This window comes from Bombyx mandarina, chromosome 01 (assembly GCF_030267445.1).
Source record: "Bombyx mandarina strain Sakado chromosome 01, ASM3026744v2".
NCBI classification, from domain to species: Eukaryota; Metazoa; Arthropoda; class Insecta; order Lepidoptera; family Bombycidae; genus Bombyx; species Bombyx mandarina.
Genome location: NC_143208.1, coordinates 7,610,446 through 7,630,707, shown reverse-complemented (window position 1 = coordinate 7,630,707; position 20,262 = coordinate 7,610,446). Strand labels below are relative to the sequence as shown.

At 37.6% G+C, this 20,262-nt stretch overlaps 1 protein-coding gene across 1 annotated transcript in view; it reads right to left on the bottom strand.

The window, feature by feature from the left end:
* Positions 1 to 20,262, bottom strand: part of LOC114244525 (glutamate receptor 1) — a 161,174-nt gene that overhangs the window by 65,706 nt on the left and 75,206 nt on the right. Inside the window, exon 2 of the mRNA XM_089728562.1 lies at positions 3,814 to 3,963. Coding sequence (XP_089584688.1) covers positions 3,814 to 3,963 — 150 coding nt within the window. The remainder of the gene's footprint in view (positions 1 to 3,813; positions 3,964 to 20,262) is intronic.

Genomic DNA, 20,262 nt, shown 5'->3' with positions numbered 1-20,262 from the left:
GACGAATTTTATTTCGGAAGGAATAAAAAAAGCGTGGAAGCGTTGTAGCAAAATTCCCGGCGCTTCGCTTCAAAGTGTTTTGATCAACCTACCGTGACGTGGCGAAATAAAAAGGATGGTTCGTGTTGCATTCAAATGAGCACGTCGTGTCAAGGAGGACACCGCTAAGTACAAACTTAATTTTCTTAGACTGAGACCCCGTGAAGATGCTGAAACTCTCAAACTTCTATCTCGTTTATTGTCTATCTATTCATTTCAGTTGCAATTCCATCTCATATAACCCTAATAGAACAACTTGTTTATAGATTTCCAATTACATAGTTTGATGAAATGCTATTGGATTTTTAATTATTCCCGTTATTATCAAGAAGCCATTTAATTCACGAGCACTTCTGAAGAACTCCGACAAAGTCCTTTAGACAAAAACTTAATTTTTGTTGGAGCGGGTACGTAATTAATTTCACAGAGCCGTGTAATATTTTTTAATTAGTGCTTAAGTAATTTACGCAGTTGACAATCAAGTTCTGGGTCTTTACGGTGACAGTTGCAGATGGAAGAGATGACGATTTGTAGTTTAGGACCCGTCCCGTACCAGTGATAAGTAAACATTGAAGTTTGTGTCCAATAAGCCATGGAACCCGGAGGACCCGTATTGATTATAATGTAAGTATGCCGCCGGCGTCCGACCATTGTTCTATTCAATCCAATATTGTTAACAGTATTGGTGCAAATATGATATTCTCGATTCGATGTTTTATAAATAAAATTGTTATACTAAAAGTCTTATTCAATTTCGATCGAACCTTATAACAATATTTGCGTGAATATTTTCTGTATATACATTTATTAGGGTTCTGAAATAACTTAAAATCCTAACTGATTTTATTTGAATTTTATTTTAGAAACATCTATGGTTTTATCGTAGTTCGAAAGCTGGACAGATTTTTATTATGGAAATTACTTGTTTTCCGGCACGCGGTCGCTAGTCGAGAACTTTTCGGCCCCAGAGACCATGTGTTCTACGAGAAAAGCCCTGCCCAAAAACCCTGCCGTAACCAGGAATAGCAGAGTTATCGGGATGCCTTGCCATGCGCCTTGGATGCCACTTGCAGCAAACACGGGAGGGGTTTTATTCTTTTTCGAGGCCACCACTTGGCTCACACCAGACGGCCTACATAAGACGTGTGGAGATTGTGTAGTGTCGACATCCACGCTTAAATGGCCTAGATGGCAAGACTTCATACTAGCATTTAATAATCAAATTAAGGCTTCAAGCTAACTACATAAGGCGAGTGTTCCCAGGAGCATGGGACGACACGTCGGCGGCTACGGTCCGCGATGCGGTCCGCGTTGCCGTTGTCGCTGTCGTCGCCGAACATACTGTGAAAGAATAATCCGGTCGGCGGTGTATCGCGTTCCAACCCGACAGGCTGGTTCAGAACCAGCGGGGTATCTCGGAATACTAGCGGCATCGCCCAGGTGGCCTGACGGGCCACCGTACCGCGAAGACCAGTGTCTTAAGTCGTTGATGTAACCTCGACGACCCGTCGGTCGGACGTCCTCGGGGTGGCGCCGTAAATCTACTTATAGTGCTGACCGCAGGAGCCCCCCAATTCAGATCAGGTTTTGACCCCCGGGCGGAGATCGGACGTCGGGAGTGACAGCGCTAGGTGAAGTTGTTTGGTGCAGTATGGACCTAAAATTATCCTTGGGCTCGCGGTGTGCTCCCGACATCTGCAGATTGTCAAATCCCACATATACCTTGCGTTCCCCCTAGGCGCGTTGTAATAAAAAATAGGTATATCCAGCTTAAAGTCTTAAAACTCCCACACTAATAGGAAACCGAAATTTAGAATATTTGAAAATTACTTTTTAAGGATATCGATAAAGCTAAGAAAGCGTATAAAAAAAATTACGTAAAACATGTATTGTAAAAAATACACTATGACTTCTAAAATGTCTTTCTATTACAATTTTACACAACAATTTTCCTTCCCAACAAAAACAAAAGTATCTATGTTTTTGTAACTTGTATGTATTTAGGAACTAAACACTTTGCTCGAAATCACATTAACAAGTTTAATAATGATGAACAATATTCAGGATTGAATATCACGGTTTATTATAGAAGACGATATTTAATGGGTGCCTTCAAAATGGGTGCTATTTATTTAAGCAATTGTATAATAGCCGGCAAACTTCTTGAGCATTTGTTGACGTAGTGGGGGTAAGTTTGCGCATGGTACACTCACGTGCAAAAATATTATTTACTCTGCGTCATAATGCAATTAAATTATTAAAATCAACATATGTATTTATTTATATATTTATTAGAACATCAACAAAAAATATAGGTTAATAATTGTAATAATTTAATCTTGGGGTAAAATAGATATTCTTTCTATTAAGTCAAAACTAGAGCTGTTGCCAGGTCTTCGTTCAGTTGAAGCGAAGCTGGTATTTGTAATTTTTTTTTCGTTATCATAATCTTGACCATTATCATCATCACTGTTTTCATCACCCGAGTCGCCATCATCGTGTTAAGTCGACATAGGGCTCATCGGTGTAGTTTACGACTCGGTCGGTTCGATCTTCTTTTTTGTCTATAATTAATTATTTTTTGAAGATATTCGATTCGTAGTAATCGAATGTTACTTTTTTCAATTACCAGCTTCCGATTATTTTCTGTTTTTTTTTTCCATCTGAAGCCTAGCTCTTTCATAATTCGTCGTAAACTTCATTCCGAGCCATTAAAATGTATATCTTCTTTAAAATTTTCGAAGCCTTTTTATTACAGATTGAACGAAACTATCCATTCCGGTAACTTTCTTCTTCCCTGATCTTTTCTTACCCGGAGTCCCAAGCACGATGAGCAAGCCAGAGCCTTTAGCTTCGTTAATAATGCACCTAACAGTACTCACTGATGTTTTTGTTGCTTCCGAAGTCTGTTTTACTTTTTCCATAATATCATTCTTCCCCTGTTTTATAATGAAGCAATATACGTCGTACACAATTTTTCTACCCTTTCTTTTGAATACTCCACCAGTTTGTCGCGGCATAGTGTATTTTTTATAAAAAATCAACAAACACTCAACAAATAGCAATGGCAACAAAGTCAACAAGCAATTATAATAAAATATAACTTAACGATTAATAACGATAGATTTTTCACTGTACGCAAGCGTACTTTACGCAAGGTTCGACTGATCTACCAATAACGCGCTCGATACGATTTCCCCTGCCGTCGCGCCTCACCCTCACCACCAAAGTGATCTAAAATTCGGTTCTGCGCAGCCAAGGTCATTTGCTCACGATGTTTGCCGGTTACTATACGTATAGAACAATATGTCGCGTCCCTACTATATAGGTCTATGAACAATTTAGAAATCTTTTCTTGACGTTAGCAAACGAACCGGAGGCACCGCTCTTCAAGAAGGCTGGTTGGTAAGTGTGATGGCGTCTATGCGCCTCCATCGGCTAGGCTCTGTCGTAGCACGAAGTTAGCCGAGTTGACATGTGCTTCTTCAAACGAGGCTTGTGGAGAGTACTAAGCGGTAGGCAGCGGCTTGGCTCTGTCATAGCACGAAGTTAGCCGAGTTGACATGTCCTTCTTCAAACGAGGTTTGTGGAGAGTACTAAGCGGTAGGCAGCGGCTTGGCTCTGCCCCTGGCATTGCTGAAGTCCATGGGCGACGGTAACCACTCACCATCAGGTGGGCCGTATGCTCGTCTGCCTACAAGGGCAATAAAAAAAAAAGTTCCGACGAAATCGTGCTGCGTTTAGTTTTTACTTAGAAGAAAAAAAAACACTTACTAAGTCTGGAGAGCTTAAAGGCATCTGCTGTGTTAATGACGTCGACGTAGAGCTGAAAATCCAACCGGCTCCGGTTAGACGTCGAGTGCTGAACCATCGCGAACTTGAAAGCGTTCTGGATCTCTTCTGTGTTTTGATCGAAGACGACTCCTGCAATGAAGGGAATTTGTAAGACGCAATATCGATTTCTATTAGGCGTAATTCGTTTTGATAAGACCGTGTTGTGATCTCGGACGAGACAGCGCCTATTTTTTCCACGAAGTAATCAAACATTCCGATTTCAACATTGCACAATACGATTTTTGTAATAATATACGTGGTTTCGACATCATAATTTTATGTGATCATTTAATTTTAATAGTGGCGTTCCTTACACTCAAAGCGGGTCTGCCAAAGTAAAAAAAAATCTATCGTTGCTATGATTAAGTGGCTATCGGAACACGTAAGAATTATAACATAGGTACTATCTATATTAATACAGATTTATTAGTATACTATCATTATCTTGTAACATTTTAGTGAAAAATGACAGTATTGTATAAGATAACGGGAATAAAAACGGGACTGTGGCGTAGTATTTAGTTATTCTATTGTGCTCTGACACTAATTTGTAAAAATGACTGTTTTATTTCAGTGAATTCCAATCGAATATTCGTGAATATTGTTCGTTATTTTTGAAAAAAATTCCAATACCAGGCGTTTTGTGAAGCTCAAAAATTCGTCAATTTTTGTTTTTCCTGTTGAATATTTGAGCTTTGAGTCTTTATGTTTTTATCATTTTATTCTAGTGCGTAGGTCGATGTTCACAGAATGTCCATGAATGAAATAGAAATGTGGTTCGGATTTTATTTTACTTTTTGGAACTATTATAACGAAATTATTTTTTATGGTTTCTTAAGCGTAAGTCATGCTTGCATCATGTGATTAGATTAAGCCACACTATTTTACTACATATCTGGATCGATAATAGAGTCGTACTAATACAGTACTACCTGTAGCAGTAGCTTGATGCGGCACAGATTAGATACACGCTCTACTAAATCTTTCTTATACCTTTAAACGAGCAATTCTTGTATATTAATAATATATATGTATATAATCTGAATCTCGGAAACGGCTCCAACGATTTTCATAAAATTTAGTATACAGGGGATTTCGGGGGCGATAAATCGATCTAGCTACGATTTATTTTCAGAAAATGTTGTTTTATTTGTGTTTTGAATAATCAACTCTTCCCGACATCTATTGGCGAATAATAATACTATTTTTCTTAATTGAGGGCAACTAACCGCTTTAAAGACACAACAAGATGGCATTATCAAGCGGTCATCATCTAGTGTGTTCTAATGTGAATGCCATGCACATTCGTTGATTGCTTTTATATATTTGACTAAAGCATGCGTTCGGCGTTGACGATTTATTGTTTTGCAAGCCGCATGCCATAGTATTCCGGTACTAAATTTATAGCTGTAGTCTCGCTCGAGAAAAATATGGATTTATTGTTGGCTCTTCGTAACAAATCGTTATTGGAATCTGAGATACAAAATATTAAAAAAATATATCTTTTATATTCTTTTCATTGTAAAGTCTACACACGTCTCGGTTTAGATAAGTTGTATGACGTAACATTTAAAAAAAATCGTGATTATTTTTATGTTCAGCCTTAAACGGATTTTCGTAATTAGATTAACTTATCACGTTTCAAGATTTGCCAATTTATATATTTGGCTAAAAGATTATTTATTTATGAACACGCTTTTGTTATTTTTGATGGACATTTCGTAAATTGAATTTGTTTACATTTCAAGGTTTATATAAAGATTTTGGGTCTGAATATATCAATCTTTTGTTGTCAGAAGTGTCGTATCAAGGATTTATGGGACGATGACATTTAGATATTAGATATTTTCTCTGGAAATAAAATTCCTTTATCATATTGACGAAAAATCTGCGTATTCCACAGGCTATACGGTTGACAATCGCTTTTCCTATTATTTTTTTATCGCTTGAATAGGCACGTTTCACTATTTAGTAAATAATGTAGGTGTAAAATTGTTGTTTCAGAAATATTATAAGAAACGAATATTATTAATAAATATACAATAGTTATGATATTTATTCTTCATTACATTGCTGTATTTTTTTACTTATTAATAGTATAAATGGTAGTTTCTTGTAGTTAAACAGATTACGGTATTCGAAGTATCTATATATTAATACGTGAAGCAAAAACTTTGTATCCCTTTTTACGAAAATTGTGCGGACGGAGGAGTATGAAATTTTCCACACTTATAAAGAATATAAAGAAGAAGTGCACAATACAATTTTTTTTTTAAATAATGCTCAAAAGATTCATTAAATCAATAAAGAAAACATTACACACACTACGTACCATGTATTTGACGCACACACGCATGCATACTATTTATTGTCAAACTTTGGTACTTGACGTCTGTTGTCAAATTGAGAATAGATTAAATATTGTTTGTCTTTGTTAATATTTTTTAGAGTGTGGTCTTGGCGAAATTTGTGATTATAGAAGTATAAAATACAATCATAATAGTGTACAAACTTACAATTGCAATTAATTATAGTCGAATTTCGACTACTGCGGGACCTCTAGTTCCTGTAAACGAGCGTCTGTCTGCTTGTGCTTGATTATACTTGATTATATTATCATTGTATGTATAACGTTTTAGAAACAGGACAGTTTTAACTTTTAAAAGTTACGTCAACTTCACTTAAGTTAAGATGATAAACTTCACTCCCAGGGTTTTATTTGAGAAGAAAAGTTTAAGTTACATCCATGATTTATAAAGTGGCCTCGAAAGCGAAGTGGCAATGGTACTTTTCGTATTTGCACATGCGGCGAGCGACGGTGAAGTCTCTTCGAATTTCTGGATTTTCAATGTGGATTCTAGCTTTCCTTCATCTTGAGACTTGTACTTGAATTAAACATCAGAATGTACGAAAATTCAGACGGCCCAGCATATTTATTCAACTTCATTAGGATATAACATTTATAATATTAGATGTCGGAGAAGACCACAATTATTAACACTATCGTCAGACATCATCGCATTAGGTGATCGAGCTAAGAGAAATATTGAGTATACGAAACACGTTTTTTGTCTTAGAACAATTCAGAAATCTGCTCTTGACGTTAGCAAACGAAAACGAATGACAGTTCTTAGGACGGAGGCACCGCTCTTCAAGAACATGTGGTTGGTAAGTGTGATGGCGTCTATGCGCCTCCATCGGCTAGGCTCTGTTGAAGCACAAAGTTAGCCGAGTTCCAACGACACCGCAATTGTGCAAATCTTTTGGGGATCGTTCTGCGTTTCGTTTAGCTACCAAACTAATGACCGTCTCCGACATATAGATAAGATAATATAATTGAAGAGTCCGTAGTAGTAGCACGACACTCATCAATACGACCTTTGGTGGTCAAACATTCTCGTAACTACGATTAATATACCTATGTACATTTCTATGAATGTTCACTTTTACATAAAATCATGAAGCTGGTGTGTCTTCACCAAAAAGTAACAATATCGTAATCAAACATAAAATCTACGTAAAATTATTCATATTGGGTGAGTTGTGAGTCTGCGCGTATAGGTAGCATTATCTTACCTATTTCTATAGCACAGTAATGGGAGTGTTCTGTTTTATCGTAAGAAGTTGAGATTTCTATCTACGAAAGTAAAATGAAATTCTGGTTCCATTTAGGACAGTAATTTCTCCTTAAGGTTTCTACATTTGCACTCGATGCTGAGATACATAGTGTCGCTTAGACCCTTCGTAACGATCTGATCCAACAAACCATTGTTTTAAGAAGCAATTTGACTCGTTGCTAGGTAAAGTGGTAATTTGAATAAATGTTTCGTTGATGATAATGACAGTATCAATATCACCAATTAGTAAGGAATGTCACCACGACGATCACAGATTACTTTGGATTCTGGAACTACAATTGTTGCAACAGGACTACAGATAAATCCTACAGTGAATGAGATAAACACCTATGATGGTCTTTAGCTCCAAATGTTGTTTTCTCTGAATGTTTTTTATGTCTATTACTAGATGACACTGTAATCTTTTAAAAACATTCACTTCTAGGAATCGAGGTCGACAATGATACTATAATATCCCGCTCTTTCAACCTTCCTATTTCCCAACTCGCATTTTTAGCTTTTCTCAGCCTTTATCTCTCAAGGGACTCGTTTGCCGAGCTGATCTCCAAAATGTTATCGCTACACGGATAGTGTAGGTGTAAAAGTTTAATAATCTAAATATTAAAATGGGTCCTAGTTTGATAAAACAATTGAACTAAATTGATCAGCTTACTAGATCAGTAAATGGATCCCATTTTCTGTGGTCACTTGCCACTTGCTAGGTCAATTATTGGTATTTAATCGATCGTAATTACTCGCCACTATGCTTTTGTTCCATTTTTCGATGCCTCTTATTGTATGTCCTGTCCATTGCCATTTTAGTTTCAGAATTCAAGTTGAAACATTTTGTATCTTAGTGAAACCTCTAATGACTTTTTTGTACTTTGTCTGATTTTCTTAAATTCAGTATGCTTCTCTCCATAGCTGTCTGGTATGTTTCAAATTTTTTGCTTTGCGTTTTGGTGAGAGCCCAGGTCTGGCAGCCATAGGTTAGAACTGGTAGCAAGCAGGTGTTGTACAGTTTTGATTTGACATGCATCTTGATTTGTTTGTTCTTCATAATTCCTTTTAGCCGCCAGTAGCACTTCCATGCAATACTAATTTCCACAAAGAGTTGTGTCTTCGTTGCGTTTAATTATATAGCATTTGTTCTCCAGATTCTGAGTCTATTTGCTTTTGGGCGTCTTGTGAGCCCGCACGAGTAGGTAGCACCAAGTGAAGTAGCAATGCGTTACGGTTTGAAAGGTGAGGTGTCCGTTGTACTATAAAGCTGAGATGTAGAACTCTGATCACAGGGTGGACGGCGGAAGTAACGTTGTTAATGTCTATGGATTCCAGTAACCACTTACCGGTTGGCCGTGAGATCGTCTACCCAACTAAGGTATGAAGAAAAAGTTCCGATTCTAGGGGTGGGTCAGTACTGGAAGGCGATGCTCGACTTCTGTGAGTCCACCATCTCGCAGAAGGAGGCGGCGGAGCGAGAGAGGGAGAGCTCTTCCCTTTCCGCACCGATCCGTCGCCGTCGAGCCGGGGGCCGGAGGCGGGAATACGCCCGTACGTCCCGGCCCCTGTAGGTAGCGGCCTCCCCCCGGTGAAGGTCAAGGGGCGACCTGAGGGAGTGAGGCCGCGCGGCGCGCTACCAGCACTCTAGCGCGCTGCCGTGGAGTGATTAGAGCGACCGGTCGACGGTGTATCGCGTCCCGACCCGGCAGGCTGGTTCTGGTCCAGCGGGGTATTCCGGGACACCAGCGGCTCCGTCTGGGCGGCCCGACGGGCTGCCGTAGCGAGACGGCCGACGTTTCAGAGCCTTCGATTCGCCTCGAAGGCTCCGTCGGCTGGGCGTCCTTGGGGTGAGCCGCGCCGTCTGGTTGTAGTGTTGACCGCGGTAGCCCCCCTACCTCATCCGGGTTCTGACCTCGGAGGGGATCGGACGTCGGGTGTAAGAGTGCAGAGGAGTCGTTTAGTGGGTGGGCTCTAAAATCCTTGGGCCCGCGGTCTGCTCACAACACCATGCAGATCGTTGAGTCTCACATACCCCGCGCGCCCCTTTTGCGCGGGGACCTCGTAGGAGGTTCGGCCCTCTACCCGAAAAAAAAAAAAAAAAAAAGGGGTGGGTCAGTACCATATAATTGACATTATGAACTCATCCCTCAAGACAGGTGGCGGCATTTTTCTTGTGATGTCCATAGACTCCGGTAAACAACAGAAGACATGCCGTGAACACATTCACCCATTTTATTCTTCTTCTTCTCAATCGTGTCACTCTTAAGTGATCGTGATCATTATATTGTGTTGGAAGGGGCAGACTTGATGTGTCTCACGATGTCACCTATTTAGTGCAATAAAAAATCATTACCTTGGCCATATCAATTTGGAATTTAATGAATTCCCTCGAAAAATATATTTGTGGGGTAAATTAGATTGTGTTAATAGAAAGAATCGGAGTTAAGCTTCCTATGTTTTGCTTCATGTTAGAGAAAACCGAGCTTACATCGAACCACTGATGCGAGTTCCATATGCCTGTAATGAGATCGTAAAAATGAGATCGTGAGACAGCTAAAACGTCGAATAGAAACTAAACAGCTACGTCAAAGAAACGTTTTTAAATAAGCGTAGTAAACCGGCTTTGTTGAATAAACCTGAGTCTCGAGGCACTTGTTTCGACTTTTATTCGAGATTGTAAAAGCCTCCGCCGGAGAAAATACGCCGTGGCTTAGTTTTTATTGTAGCACGAATGGCATGAGGTCGAAGGGAACTTCCCCTTATTTTATGTTCTTACCAACAGATACTTATAATGCTTATGATTCATTCATTCTTTCGTACTTCTCATTTTAATGATCTCACGTTATCACAAGTCTATTTATGAAGCTCATGTATTTTTCAGCATGCAACGCAGTCGACTGATTTTTTCGTAGTCCCACGAAAAAGGACGTCATCTATATAGTCTAGAGTTTGTTTTCACTATATGAAATAAATAAATAATCATGGGCATTTCATATTATATTTCATTTTAATAAAGACGTCTATGTTTACATGCGCCGTACAATTCTAGAACAAACCTCGCTTCGAAAGAAAAAAAGATAGAGCATCCCCACTCAATGCCCGCCAAAAACCTTTTAGGTTTATAGTTGATCCGAATTTAATTGTGTGCTAAATTATATTTAATTATATTTAAGTATTTTTTGCTTTACCACCTGGTTCATTTTAAATTAAAATTTGAATTAAAATACAATATAGTAAGTATATGTATGCGTGAAAATTTTGATTTGAATTTTACTTTTTTGATTTAGTAAACTTAAGTCAGTATTACTCAGTTAATATTAAAATAGGTAGAGGGTAAGAGGCCGACCGAAGAAGACGTGGATAGAATGTGTGAATGACGATATGAGAGAGAGAGAGGAGTGAATGTTGACGTGACGGCTGATAGAATAGAAAGGAATAGAAAAATTTGCTGTGCCGACATCTAGTGGGATAAGATTGAGACAAAGAAGAAAAAGAAGATTATCAGTCAAGTATGCATTAATGCGAACGATCTCAAAAGGTACCGTGCAGTTGACGGGAGTTGATTTGAAGGAGTTTTGGTGAACGCTTGTAATGTTCCTAAAAATTATCTTACTCTACGGCCACTGTGATAGTAAATGGTATATGAATCAAAATAAAAGTATCTCAAACTAAAGTTTTTAACATAATAACAATAATATAATTATTACATTTGAAAATAATTAAATATAGATCCGTATTTAATTTACTATTACCAAATAGAGTTGATGTTACGATGGTGGCTTTTATAAACGTCAAATCCCAAATGATGGCCTGTCTAATCCTTAGCGATTACTGTAAGCCATAGAAGTCCTAGCATCAATGCCCACTACCTAGCCTATATATAGGTCAGATTTTAATTTAATTTAAAATGCTGTAACGGCTGTTTTTCCATTTACATTGAATTTAATTAACCAATAATACGAAGCCACCTGTAAAATTCTCATTGTACTTAACGAAATCACACAACAACAAATACATGTATAAACAACAATTCACAGACAAAATGAAGTTTATGATTTAAACATTAATGTTGTACCCGTTTTCGAAAAACTGGGCTTCGCGATTTTCACACACGTCAAATGAATAAAGGACTGAAATTAAAATAAAACCGCCAGCGAATGAACCGAATGCTTACTTTTTGTCAACAGTAATTCGATGTAGTTAACTGGTTCTGACCCAGCAATAAGTTTTCGTGAAACAATGGCTAAAACTTTAGATTGATAGCTCCAAAAAGAAACGAGATTTCGCTAGGCACTGAATGATATTACGTATTCAACTTACTTCAAATTGTTTAGGGGTTATAACAATATTGACATACGTAATGGTTCAGGAATCAGATATTAACTGATATGATTCATGTTTTTTAGGATTCTCTACGGCTATATTAGAAAAAAATACATCGCTGTTAGAGCATACTCTTATTATTGTTTTGATGGAAATTCATAAAACGCAAAGGCAATTAGTTTCATGAATGATGTTTACTGCTGCTGAGAACTTCCCAATAATTAGTGGACGCAATAGATTAGTGAGCGAGTCAGAGGAGAGCTATTGTCAACTTAATTATCACAGTAGAATCAATATTTCCGCCTAATATGTTGTGGTAGACTATTCTATTATCGTATAATATTTAAGATTTCTTATTGACTCGATTCAAGTAAAAATGTATTTGTTGAGCCATTCAATCATGGGCTTGCTCTTAAAAGAAGCTATATCGTTAACTTAAGTCCATTGGACTTCCGATGTTAAATTCCCTATACAATTGAACTCCATTCTGTTGCATTGTTTGTTCCTAAATGAAAATATATCCACAAGCACACGATATGGTAGTATTTCATCGAATTTTTAATATAGACTAAAAATGATTTGATATACGACTTTTAGTAGAGCATAATATCGTGAATAAGCTTAGGTCTGTTTCAGACGTTGATTAGCGAGACGAAAGCGGCAGTCGTAGCAAGAAATACGCCTTGGCTGTTTTGTGTGGCGATATGATTGAGAATGGTCGGGGCTCGCAGTGGATATGTGTCGGATGACGTGGAATTAATCTGCGTCGTGTAAATAAATGTCGGGCGTGTGTCAGGGAGGCGGCGGCGCGGCGGCGTCTCCGGAAGCCCCCTTCTCAACAGATTGCTGTATACACTTACTTATGTATGCCGCGTAACGCTTGCCAAATTATTCTTTACCCGTAAAACAGGAACAAAGCCTTCATCATCATGTGTAACAAACGCCTGTAAATCCACCTTGAAAATTGAAAATTACGCGATGGAATGTGTGCTTTAGAAAGGTACCGCGAGCATCGCAATTACGAGGCCCGGTAAGTGGTTTTATAAACGAACACTGGGATGGAATAATACAGTTCCGATTTCGCTGTTTCATTTATATTATTTATCTGAAAGGTAATTTTCATTAGGAATGTCATTTGAACTGTTTTCCCGCAACGGAGACCGGAATCCATAAAATAGAATGAACGAATGTTGTTTGCATTTATGGATGAATATTTCAGAAGTATTTATCGTGGCAATCGAAATTCGTACGAAGCCCGTATTAATTATTCTGATAACGTCAGAAACATTTCATTCACTATGTTGTGGACACTAACCGAATCAAACCTTAATTCAATCCGAAACTAAACACTACCGATTGAGCTATCGGAGAGAGGTGAAATCAGTTATCAAACTGTCTAAATAATGTTACTTCTGCTATTAATTTCCACTTTAATTAATTTGATAAAGCTCCGTCATTGCGTCCAACGTTTATTTGCCGTATAAAGGGGATTATTTCGCTATCTGCCTGTAATATTATCGCATGCGCTGGTTTGACCAGTCGGCAGCCATTCGATTTTACATTGAAACAACAAATATCGTGGACAGACTCGGCTAAATTGTGTACCGAAAGCAAATATGAGTTTAATTATTTTTGTTAAATATGTATATATTCATTTTTAAAAAATGAAAAAACCAGAAAAGTAGCATAAAATACAAAAATATAGTTGTTAAATTTATGTACATAGTTATTATTGAGAAATCAATGTCACTTAAATAGAGATAGAATACTAAAATTAAAAAGATGTGAGGTGTCGTGGGACACCGGGTAGGAACGAAGTTCCTTATTATAAAAATATTAATTTTAGGTTTTGTTCGAGGTATAAAGAAAATAAAACTGGAGGTTTCGCAACAACCCCTGGTCATTCGGTAACGTGCGAACTTATTGTGGTACACTCATTCACGGTTGAGTTAGTGTATTGCGCAAACGAACGCTTGGAGATCGTGGTCAATGAATGATAAAAAATGTGTTATTTTGTACGTTATTACAAAGTTAAATCGTACACTGTGTGTATTACTAATAAAAATCTTACGTTACGGACGTTTTTTCCCGCATCGCCCCTTATGGAACTTCGTTCCAAAAAAAAAAAAAAGGTGTGCCTTTTACTAGTATTTTACACAATGTTGTTGATAACATTAGGTTGGCCCTTTGGTTGGGTTTATGCAATCGATGTATATAAAAGTTATTTAAAAATAATACTTTAGTTACGCACAGATTTATTGTTAAAATAAATACGTTTACAGTACAATTTTACGGCGTCCCATTTCATGGAATTATAGTTTTTCGACATAAATTCGAGACCGATTCGCGTGTGACAGATGGCGCAATCGCGTTGACCGTACTTAACGTACGTATCGATAAAAATGTTTATCGAATTGTCAGGTTCTTCGGTTGTTGGTTTTGTTCAGCAGAAATGATGCGGCGGGCATACGACGATTACATTACAGTAGCTGTCGCTATTTGAGCAATGGTGCCCTGATGGCGTGTCGCAGCCGGAACAATATCATGGACACTTCTACACACTCCCCTCAATCTACACAGAACACAAAGGTCAGTGTGCCAGTTTTTTTCATTTAAAATGGATATTATCGGGCATGATTGTTAAGTTAAAAAAATATGCAATATTATTATTATAAAGAACATCGAATCGGTCACCCACCCTGTTTTTTCGTCTTGCCATTATTCCTCATTATGTGGGGTCGGCGTAGCATGTTCTCTTATCATGCTGTATAGGGATTTGGCATGAGTTTTACGACTCGCCGCCTGCCTGACGTTAACCATCCTTGGTTTATATCAGTAGTGTATCCATTGCTTGCCCACGCTCTGCCTTGGGTCAGGATTGGAAGTCGGGAGACAGTGATCGATGGGGTTAATGGATAGTCACCGACTAAAGGCAGTTTTTAATTGCCTTTGTATATAGACAAGTATATGGCTGCGTGATGCTAAGAAGCTACCAGAACCGATGGATATAGGAGCGTGGTCATCATTGCCCTCCTTGAGACATTTCTTCCCTTCAAACCCAAACCCCTAACTGCCTCGCAATAGAAATAGGTAGTAGAGAGATAGGTACCCCTACCGGCTTACAATATGCTCAACCATCGGTAATTAAAAAAAATAGAATAAGCCTTCAGGATACGGTGGTTACGCCCAATAGGAAGTAAAACATACATATACTATATTTATTTAGGATATTCACAACGTATGTATGTATTCCAAGCTCAAAACCTATCAACTGTTTCCTAAAACGTGCTCTGGGTAGTTAAAGGTGATTTACATAAACTGTTTATAGCGACGAAAACTCGTTCAATAAACGGTCAAAGCTAATGTACTTGCAAATTAGATGCAACATTGAGAGTGTCCTTTGGTGAATACCATTGATGACTTTAGATGAAATGGATACAGTTGTTATTTGTTTTTTCCATTATAAAGACTCGCCGGTTTATAGAGTACTAGTGACCCGCCCTCGCTTCGCTTCGGAATCATTAAAACACACATGAAACAAAAAAATAAATTAAAAAAATTTAAAAAAAGTAGCCTATGTTCATCAGGGACAATGTCGGCTTCTAATGGAAAAATAATTTTTCAAATCGGTCCAGTAGTTTCGGAGCCTATTCGAAACAAACAAACAAACAAATCTTTCCTCTTTATAATATTATATTATGATTATGATTATGATGAAATGAAATGGATACAGTTGTTATTTGTTTTTTCCATTATAAAGACTCGCCGGTTTATAGAGTACTAGCGACCCGACCTCGCTTCGCTTCGGAATCATTAAAACACACATGAAACCAAAAAAATAAAATAAAATTTTTTTAAAAAAAAGTAGCCTATGTTCATCAGGGACAATGTCGGCTTCTAATGGAAAAATAATTTTTCAAATCGGTCCAGTAGTTTCGGAGCCTATTCGAAACAAACAAACAAACAAATCTTTCCTCTTTATAATATTAGTATAGATATAGTAATAATAATATAATACCGTGGTATGGACATTGATGCGTAGAGAGAAGATGCATGTGACTAGGAGATGTATGGAAATAGTAGTGCCAGGTAAAGGGGGAAGAGGTCGTCCAAAGAAGACATGGATGGAGTGTGTGAATGACGATATGAGAGAGAGAGGAGTGAGTGTTGAGATGACGGCTGATAGAAGAGAATGGAAGAAAAAATTAGCTGTGCCGACCCCACCTAGTGGGATAAGGGGTAAGAAAAAGAAGAAGAAGATAGTAATAATGAAATGAATTCTACTGCAGATTAAAGTTTCAGATAGGCACAGACAAGTGATTTCCGAAAAAAAGGTAGGATAGTGGTACCCATTCGTGCGGTTAACAATACGTTTTATCAATAGCAAAGTGGGGGGAATTTGGGCAGGAATAATTTTGGGGGGAAGGAGAAGGTAGCGGAGGAGAGTGTAGTGATACTACATATGAATTAAGGGAATTTATTTGATTGTGGGCAAATTTCTGCAACATAATAACTGCACCTTTTCTAAGTACATATAAATGGAAGGTAATGCATTAGTTAGTGGCTTGATATGGTACCAAGCTAAAGGCTAGGTTCACATACCATATCCTCCGATGAGTAATTGGATAAGTTAATACTAGTCTAGGATCCTTTGATTTTAATATTAATTATTATTCACAGATTTACTAGTGAAATACTAACAGCACTTAACAAGTAACCGACTTATTCTAGTGCGTCCACGATAGAAATATTGTTATTAACAGTACACGTGAGTGTGGATCGGCAAGTTGGATGTTTTGACGTGAACAAAGCAAAACCAGGCCGTTGTGAACAAACGTCTGGTCGTTCGAAAGGGAACGTTTTTCTACTTTGTAATATTATGGCTACATTACCATTCGTCGAATGTTCACATTGTCCTTTACTATATAGTTCAGCGGAGTAGTTTGTCTATTTGCAATGCGTTGGGGCGAACACGAATGTCTTTCACAGGCTCGTGTACAAATTTGTGCAATTCAAAAGACTTCGTTGCCACCAAGTTCGCTCACATGCCCAAGCTGTGAAATTTTAAGTTTGCGTGTGTCGAACATGTGCTTAGTATATTTTATATATTTCTGTAAACGCATCCACTCAACTGAATATCAAATGAAGTTTGATAGATGCATGTCTTATTGATCGAACTTCAACTTTATTGGGATGCGATGCTCTATTGGATGTGTGATATCGACCTAGAATAGAACAACCGCATTCTATCCCATAGATGTCGTAATACCTGACTACGAGATTCGCTACAGAATAGTCAGTACCATTCTCTGAATATATTATTATTCTTAAATAGTCTTATACGTTAAAAAACTCGCACTAAATACACTGCTATCGCTGTTCATTATTTATTGGTTGTAAAGCAACCGCGTGTAGATACAACTAGCCTGCCCATTTCTACCGCAAAACAGTTGCATGTTGCGGTTTTAAGGGTGGGCCAGTTATTATAAAATACATAGTTAAGAGTCTGACTTCAAGGTTAATGGTGAAATACGCGTTGTGATGGCTACTTCAGTAACCATGTAACACCAGGACGGGACTTGAGACCATTGGAACCTCCATCTTCCATCGGAACAGCTAGAGGTAGGTAGTATCACAATAATAATAAAAATGATAAGTGTATTCGGAAAAAAAGATTCGAAATAGATAATGAAATATTTATTAAGCGTGTTAATCAAAATGTAGACACAGCTAACACGCCAATACCAACAATAATACCAATAATCTAACCAGTCAATCATTACTTGTTGATAATACTAAATACACTTTGATAGTTTCAGCAATTGGCGGTTCAAGGAATGCATTGCTATAAATTTCTATTCTAGAATAAAAACAGCTTTGAAAATAGCTTGGTTTCTTAGATTTCCATATTAATGTACATCACAGCTTACTTTTTTACGATTGCTCTTTCATTTTAGATTTTACTCTATACATGTGCATAACAAGGACGAATAGTTTATAAAATCTTCAGTCTCCAGTTATTTCATGGAAAGTGTAATCGAAAGCAACACTAAAATATTTTGCTACGTGAAAGTTGATTCTGGAAAATATCAATTTTAAAAATACCTTATCGTTGCTTTGGAAGTTGTGTTTTCAAATCAACACTTTGTACTTTAATAGTTTTGAAATAACAATTACTAAATAGACAAAACAAAAACATAGACAGAATTTTGGTACTATTTATCATATTTTATAATTTACAGAGCTTCAATTAAAGTATAGAACCATGTAAAGCTTGTGAATGAAAATTAGAATATTACAAATACATCATAAAATATATATTGTAGATTTGATGCCGTCATAAAGGGTATTACAATTTAAGCTAATGCTACAATTAAACAAGTCTTGAAGCGTCGATGAAATAATAAATGTTTAGCCATTTTACAACAGTGTTGCCAACTAACCAACTAATCCACTGTAATTATAATACCAATTATTAAGTCTAAATTAGTACAACTGTCGAAACGTTTGCAGCAAATACCGTCTAAGGCGAGTTCCAAGTTGCGGTTTAGTTTTCCGTGTGCAGGCGTTCTGACTTTATTCCAGCATGATTAAGCAAAGTTGGAAACGCGTTATAGTGTTAAAACGCTGCAACTTAGCGTGTTGACCTTTTGAGTGTGTTTAGCAGAACCCTCTCAATTATCTAGTTTCGAAAGCCTGGCTTATTCTGTGTCTTAAGATTGATTTTAATTTTTGTTAGAATATAATTCGAAATACAATTTACGTAATTTGCTCGTATCCATATCATGTTCTTCTATCATTCCGTTCGTCTTTTTCGGTTCTAATGGGCATTGAACATGATATGGAAACAATGAAATAAGATTTTTGTTACATGTGATATATCAATGGAATGAAGCCGGTCAGTGTTCAATCATCCGCAAAGAAATAATTGAATATGACAGAGATATGGAGAATATTGAAAGAATTGGAAGCTATGTACTTTAATTATAGACTTCTTTTATTTCGTTCCAAAAATCGCCGATGTATGAACGGCGGAACGATATTTTGAAAATAGCAAGATCGCAATCATCTTTTAACTCATTATTTTGAAAGAAGAGAACAAAATCTATTACATAAAAACTTCAGTTCTATATGGAAGTACTGTTCAAATAATTTAAATGTATTTTATTAAAAAAACGACCCACTTGGTTTTCAGTGGTTCCCAGAGCCCACAGACATCAGAAAGTGAGTGTCGTCATCCAAATATGAACACAAGATCGAAACCTTAACTATATTGTATAAAAGCTGTCCCGTGTCAGAAATAGGCAGGATAGTGGTCCTTGTCCGTGCAGGTTTGCATTATCATACTAACCTACAATTACAAAACAAAACCTACCTACTAATAGTAAAATTAAGAAAGTTCAATGAAAATTTGTTAACGAATAAAAAAAAGCTTTCCATTTTCCCACTTGATTATAACGAAGCCAACATTATAGAGCTTTAAATGAATACACACTTCTTAAATTACATGTGAATATTACGCTTTATGTAGGAATGGGATTCGGCATCCCCGTCTGTGGTAGCCCGCTGCGCAGCCTAAATGTGGGGTGTAAATTCAGACTAGCGCGTGCTTGCTTAAGCAAAAAGCACACCACTGTGGTTGCTTTTGTCTTAAAATAAAATATATATCATATTATTTAGTTAAACGAAATTTGCTTTAATTATTCTCGATTTTATTAAAGTCTAAATATTTTTAAGGGAGTGAGAAGTATCGTGATTAGCGCAGTTCATACCATTAATTCTTCTTCACATCGACACACTCCACTTTTACGACACGCAAGTGACGAAAATGTGATGTAAATGATGGTCTTATTTTGATTGTTTTTTGTTCTCTCTCGTTGTGGAAAGTGAGATAAGTTAGCTAGCTTAGTCGTGTGAAGGGATGCTGCTAAGACAATCGTCAAACCAGGCAGGCAAGTGCGATTTTTAAAATCAACTAACTACGTACTTTCATTTGCTTGCGTAAGATTTTTTTTATTTTTTTTTTATTGCTTAGATGGATGGACGAGCTCACAGCCCACCTGATGTTAAGTGGTTACTGGAGCCCATAGACATCTACAACGTAAATGCGCCACCCACCTCGAGATATAAGTTCTAAGGTCTCAGTATAGTTACAACGGCTACCCCACCCTTTTTTTTTTTTTTTTTTTTTTTTTAACGCTGGGGAATCCATTTACGGATACCCGGTCCGGGGGGGTAACGAACCGTGTTATGTCGGACTCCGGCGCCTCCTGAGAGGAAGAGGGGGACGAGAAGGTCCTCCACCTCCCCGAATTCCTCGCAAGAGACTACGCCTTGAAAAAGGCGCGCGAAGCACTTGCCCCGCAGAACGACTACCGACTAAACCCCATCGAGCTCCACCACACCGGCTACACCAGACATACGGTACCGCAGTGCGCGCCGAAAG